The sequence below is a fragment of the Myiozetetes cayanensis genome, unplaced genomic scaffold, assembly GCF_022539395.1.
Source record: "Myiozetetes cayanensis isolate MyiCay16 unplaced genomic scaffold, myiCay2020 scf7, whole genome shotgun sequence".
NCBI classification, from domain to species: Eukaryota; Metazoa; Chordata; class Aves; order Passeriformes; family Tyrannidae; genus Myiozetetes; species Myiozetetes cayanensis.
Window position 1 is genome coordinate 38,653,404 of NW_026087964.1, and position 6,000 is coordinate 38,659,403.

General features: G+C 36.4%; 1 protein-coding gene across 5 annotated transcripts in view; it reads right to left on the reverse strand.

The window, feature by feature from the left end:
- The window catches only part of RAPGEF2 (Rap guanine nucleotide exchange factor 2), a 185,920-nt gene extending 185,149 nt beyond the window's left edge, over window positions 1-771 (reverse strand). For all 5 annotated transcript variants that reach the window (XM_050338676.1, XM_050338675.1, XM_050338672.1 and 2 more), the window contains exon 1: window positions 721-771. In XM_050338676.1, the coding sequence (XP_050194633.1) occupies window positions 721-756 (36 nt within the window). In that variant the 5' untranslated portion in view covers window positions 757-771. The remainder of the gene's footprint in view (window positions 1-720) is intronic.
- Between the last annotated feature and the right edge of the window lie 5,229 nt (window positions 772-6,000).

Below are 6,000 nucleotides of genomic sequence, written 5' to 3' on the forward strand. Positions count from 1 at the left end.
GTCTGTTAATTTTTGTATACAACATTGTCTCGTTATTGTGGCAATTTGTCAATCAGCAATCACTAATATATGGGCACAGTATATAACAACTATTATCTGCCCCTGAATCAGAGGGTAGAATAGAAAGGTATCAGTAGCTTAACATGGTCCATACTAAAATAATCCTTGAATGTTTAACATAGTTTTACAGTCCTTTTGTACTCATAAGGTGTATGAAAATCTAAAGTTTATAAAAGAGAACTTGACCTGTGCCATAAAGGAAAAATCATCCTTTGTTTTTTCTCAAAGGAAAAAGAAAAGAATTTTTTACTTCTATAATATATTTCATGCATTTATTCAGAATTTGCCACTATTTGCATAGCTACATTTGGGAATATTTATCATTTAACTTCTGCTGCAGCTGCAAATGTATGCAAACCGGCTTTAGCTAGTTAGTTTAATACTAGCATCAACAGCTCAGGGACCAGCACGAACCATCCAAGTATTTACATGATCTTGGAGAAGAATTCACAGCCCACACAGTGTTCTCTTCAGCTGTACTGATAAAGGTGCCCTGAGAAAAGGAAAGGTGTCTGATATCTGTATTGGAGCAGCACCCAGGAGGCATAGCAATTGGTGGCCCCTATGCTACACCTGGTGTGAACACTGAACAAATTAGCAGGAACTCCTGAAGGTCGAGCATGTGTTTCTGAAGCTCAGGTACATCTACACAAGCTTCACCTGTGCTTGCGACCATGCTACGGGTCTGGCCCTCATCTCTCAGGAGTGAAAGTGATGACAGGAGGTGGTTGTGAGTCTTCTATGCTCCAGGCTTCATGTCAACATCTCCACCTTCTCCTTCTGTTAAAAGAGACACAAAAGTAGCAACTAAACTTCTCAGGTAAAGCATTCTGAGACATACAGAAAGCGTTGCAAAGTGCTGTTACTAATAACAGTAGGAGCATTTTGATATTTTTTTAAACAGAAAATTAACTGCAGACACGGAAGTAGTCAAACAGCATCTTTTGTCATTACCAGGACGTGTGGTGAAAGATGCTGGTTCAGTGGGATGGTGCAAAGCACACAGCAGGAAGTTGGCGGATAGATGCTGGTGTGCTCTGAACAGGCTGCCAGCATGGAAAGGTGCCTTGTGGCAGTTCTAGAATTACAGCTGCTACACAGTAGCAAAGGTATCAGAGAGACTAAGTCCAGTGTCATTTTAGATAGATGACACTTTCTGAATTATGTATGGGTTAAAAAATGCACTCCACTCCTTTCCAAACAGTCATCTATGATCTAGTAGAGGCAGGATGTACATAGGAACAATTTCAACTGTTGAATGTATATCATAAGAGTTTTTTGATCTAAATATTTGGTGTCACATGTATTTTTAATAGTATATTTCAGTAAATAGTATCCCAAATAAGGAAAAAATATTTCATTCTTATTCATTATCTTTGAAATTTTTATTACTGAACAAATTAAAGCCCAAGCTTACATTTCAGTGTTTTGCTTTTAAACCAATATATTTTGTAAAAGAAAATACAAACTTCCTCTTTCTGAAATGGTTGTGTTTGACTTGTATAAAATAATCTTTTGAAGTTTCTACAACCCAAACATTACATGATTGTGTCAAACTATCAAGAAGAGAAATTGTCTAAAAGTCAAACCTACACAGGACTACTATTTATTCAAAGCTGGCCAAGTCTTTAAAAGAATTTCACTCATACATATTAATGATAGATAGCTAGATGATCATTAATATCGAACCATACTGCTTTTCATAAAATACTAGATGATAAAGTTATCTAATAGACCATGCAGAATAATAAATAAAATATGTAAAGCTCTGTAAGGAAAATGAAACACATAGGAGGTAGGAATTTTATTCCTGCACAAATATATCAAATATTTATAAGAGACAAAATTGTTAAGATTGTTATTAAGACCTTTCACTCCAAATGTGTTATTTTCAGTATTAGGATTCTATACTAACAGCCTAGTTTTCACTGACTGCCATCAGAAACCTATTCTTCCTTTTATTTTTTTTTAGGTCAGCTTTATTATGTATGATTAAAGCATTTGGCTTCAGTTCATAATAGCTGTTTCAAAAACTATGAATATATTTATAACTTTTGGCATTACTGCAGGGCATTATTCTACAAATTAAGTTTACAGCTGGTAGCATTTTTCCATAATGAATTATTGATTAATTTTTCCTGATATTGCCTGTCCTTGCTCAACTACCAAGCACTGCTTACTGCACAGCTAAGTCAGCCCATGCTAGAACTATTCCTTGGACTGAGTCCCCAAATGCTGCATTCCCGTCAGCTTTCACCTCTTTAGTTTTGTCACTATCTTCCATGGAGATCATCCACACTCTTCCCTGCTTGCTCTAACACACTACAGTGAATCACAAATACGTTCCAACATGATACTACTGGCGCTTATTAGAAGAGCATTTGTATTTACATTGCTTCCTAACAACCTCCATAAATTACCTCCTTGCTTTGAAATTAATAGTCATTGTGTATAATGTTTATGTGGCTCAGTCCTCTTCATCTTTCAGTCACCAGTTAGATCTGTTCAAAGCATATGGGGATGTGTGGGTGTGTGCTTAAGTGAATGTTCCTCTGCTGTACATACATATCTTGGCAAAGCATCTTCACACCTATATCATAATGTGACAAGTACTAGGTACCAATTTAAATGGTTAGGATCAGCTTTAAGTTCAGTGAATTCTATAAAAGTTGATATTTTTTTTACTTACTGATACCACATTCCATCGATTTATATTCCGTCTATTCTTCCAGGAAGAAACCATTCAGTATCTGGAATAAAAGAGCTTTAAAGTCTAATTTTACCCTATCCAAAGGAAGCACATTCCATGTAGATGGACACTGAGTTAAACTACCAAGGTGATCTAAGCTTATCATGCAATTGTCCTGATCATTCTGGACAATTTAATGACAATATGCCTGACCTTGTATGTGCAGAGCTCTACACTGCACCTGTCAGTCAAAGAGTACTCTTAATAAACAGATCATAGAAAAAAAATAAAGAGTTCAGGTTCAAAACACTGTAATGATCAATTTTGTTTTTCCACATAGACTCTACAATCACTGTTAATGTCAGCAGTGAAAATTAGGACTTTCTATTTCTTTCTTTTTGTAATGAACTTAATACAAAGAGATCCCTATTTCTACCATAACCTTCAGCTTCTGTACAAATACATAACGATAAATTCAAGCCTTAAATTCAGTTGGAGCAAGAAATCCTCCAGTAATACAAAAATAGAGACATGAAGGAACAGACAAAAATAAGCATTACTGCACTCATAAGCAGTCACTAGCTCTGAGGTAGAAGTTTACACAATGTATTCCTTGTGTTACCTGGATCTAAGACACAGAACAACAAACTATCACTTTTCCTCAGGGTTTTTGTGTTAATTTTGCTATTTGTTTCATTTATGCAATAGATACTCATAATACACTTCAAACATTCAGCAGCTAGCTGTGACAAACACTATCTTCCTACTCCTGTAACAACTGATTTGTGCTGAGAACATCCGCCATTGCCTTCTTGTATCACTGCTGGAAAAACACAGGAACACAATGTCTGGTTCACTTTTCCTTTCTAAAACATATTTTAAAAAGAAAAAGAAAAAGCCTTTGTTATTGTTGCTGTGCTTAGCAGACCAACTAGCAGAGGGAAGTGGCTGATGAAGATCTGTAACCAACTAAGTATATCTTGTAAATGTGTTTTCTAGGTCAGGAAGAGAAACTGAAATGTGGGAAGTAATTGTACAGAAAGAGGTAGTTGAGATTAATGTTTTGTGGCAAATCAAGTGACCCTCTGGAAGATGTACATTTTTGAAAAACACGTGAACTTCAAGGATTTTGTCAGGAGCTCTTTGCCAGGAATTTTCCTTGGTAGGTTTGGGGTTTTTTGTTTGGTTTTTTTTGTTTGTTTGTTTGGTGTGGTGGTTTTTTTGTTTTGTTTTTTTGTTGTTGTTGTTGTTGGGTTTTTTGTTTTGTTTTGTTTTGTTTTTTGGTTTTTTTTTTTTTTTTGGTGCTATTAGCCACTTAGAAGTCTTCTGACATACTCTGGCACCTGACTGGCATGATGAGAGCCCTGTGCACTGCCACAATAAGCACACTCCAGCTATCCATACCTAATTTTTTTCTTCCTTCAGCTCAAGTTACCTGGTATGGAGACAGTTCTGTGTATTTAGTCCTTGTGATAAGGAAGTCTTGAAATACTTCAAAAGTATCCTCCTGCAAATAAACTGGAGGGTGGAGATTGGCATCCACATGCTCTTGTTTGTGCACAAATAGTAATCACATGAGAAAGCAGATTTTGCAGAGGGGGAAAAATCTAGGGTGGATCATTTCTCCTGCTTCAGCATACCTTCATTTTGCAGTCCAGGTCCTCATCTGATTAAAGGCCCTGTATTTCAGTGAGACCAACAAAATCCTGCTAGTTTAAAACTGCCAAAGATCCTCTTCTTGTGCCTGATCCCTGATGGGCTTGCAGGGCTTTCTCACAGTGCTTTGGCCAGACAATGGTCTCTAGCTGAAAAAAAATAAAGCACTGTTTGAAACTCGCATAAAGGGAGACAGCTCTAACTTGCACTCAGCTGTGCCCCTGGGAAGAGGTGCATGACGAACCACAAAACAATCTTGCCCCTGTTTGCCCAATGGCGACATCTGTGTCTTGTTAGCGAAGCACAAACTGTTAAAATAGTTCTTCTCTCAGGTGGAAGTGAGCTGTATAACTTCATTCCATTGATGTGAGTAGCTAACAATTTTGCCTCAAGCCTTCACATTACTGTTGCATTTGGGTATGAAGTTAGATTTTTCTTGCTCTCGAGTAGAGGAGTACAAGAGAAAAATTTGTCTTTAATTAATTTTTCTTTGTCCCTCGTGTTCCAAAAATACTACCAATGGTCCAGAAGTTAAGTATTTGCACAGATATTTTTTTATTTTCAAGTAGATATTCTGAAGTTTTATTTGAAGTACCTGTAGTCTTTAACCCATACTCATCATGAATACAGTTTCAGTGAGCGTCCTGCTCACTTTACAAGTAAAACTCTAAGCGAGGTACTGGGTCGGTACTCCTGGGCAATGTAAACATAATTGATTAAAAACAACACATCAGCACATCTTCAAAGTGCAAAGAGGGGCCTTTCAAGCAAAAATATCACATAGTTTTTTTAAATAATCAATAATGGTACAGATATTCAGTTCAATTCAAGTAGGAGAACAACACTGAAGCTTAGGCAAAGTATTTTGCTACTGCAGTTAGATTTTAAAAGATCTGTGCACATGGGAATCAAGTTGCACTTCACTTTGTGAGAGCCTCAAAGCCAAAGGTTCCAAGGGTAATCTTGTGGGAAATAAAAAAACTGGACCACAAGTGGTCTGAAACCATTCTTCAGTGCTTGCAGATCTTTGTTTTTGTAAATTTTAAAGAGAAATAAAAGTACGGAAGATATCCAAAGCATTACGTAGCTTTGAGCTATTAACCTAAATACCTCATGGTTTTGCAATGTGCATATGTATGTCTTATCTTCAAAACCATGCAGGTATGTCAGAGACCTCAAAAAGCATCTCTTAACCTTAAACCCAAATATTTAAGGTTAAATTATATAGTATCTCCATTCTCTAGCAGACATTTGCAACTCTTTTGAACTCAATTGAAAATGTTTAATTGGTCTAGAGGTACTCACTTGCACAATTATAAAGTGAAATAGGGTAGCTGACATTACAGGCTGAGGATGTGTAATCCATAAAAATGAGATAACTCGTTCCAGTTGTAATTCCACATCAAATAATTTTGATTAATTTGTCTGCCCATCATTTCCCTGAATTTACCTGAAACACTGTATAGTGGTCATAATACCAGAAAATAACTCACATTTTTCTTTCCTCCAAAGAAACTTGTGGGGCCAGATACCTTTCCCAGAAAAACAAGAGAGAGATAAGATCACATGTAGAATTATTTTGAACAACAAGTAAG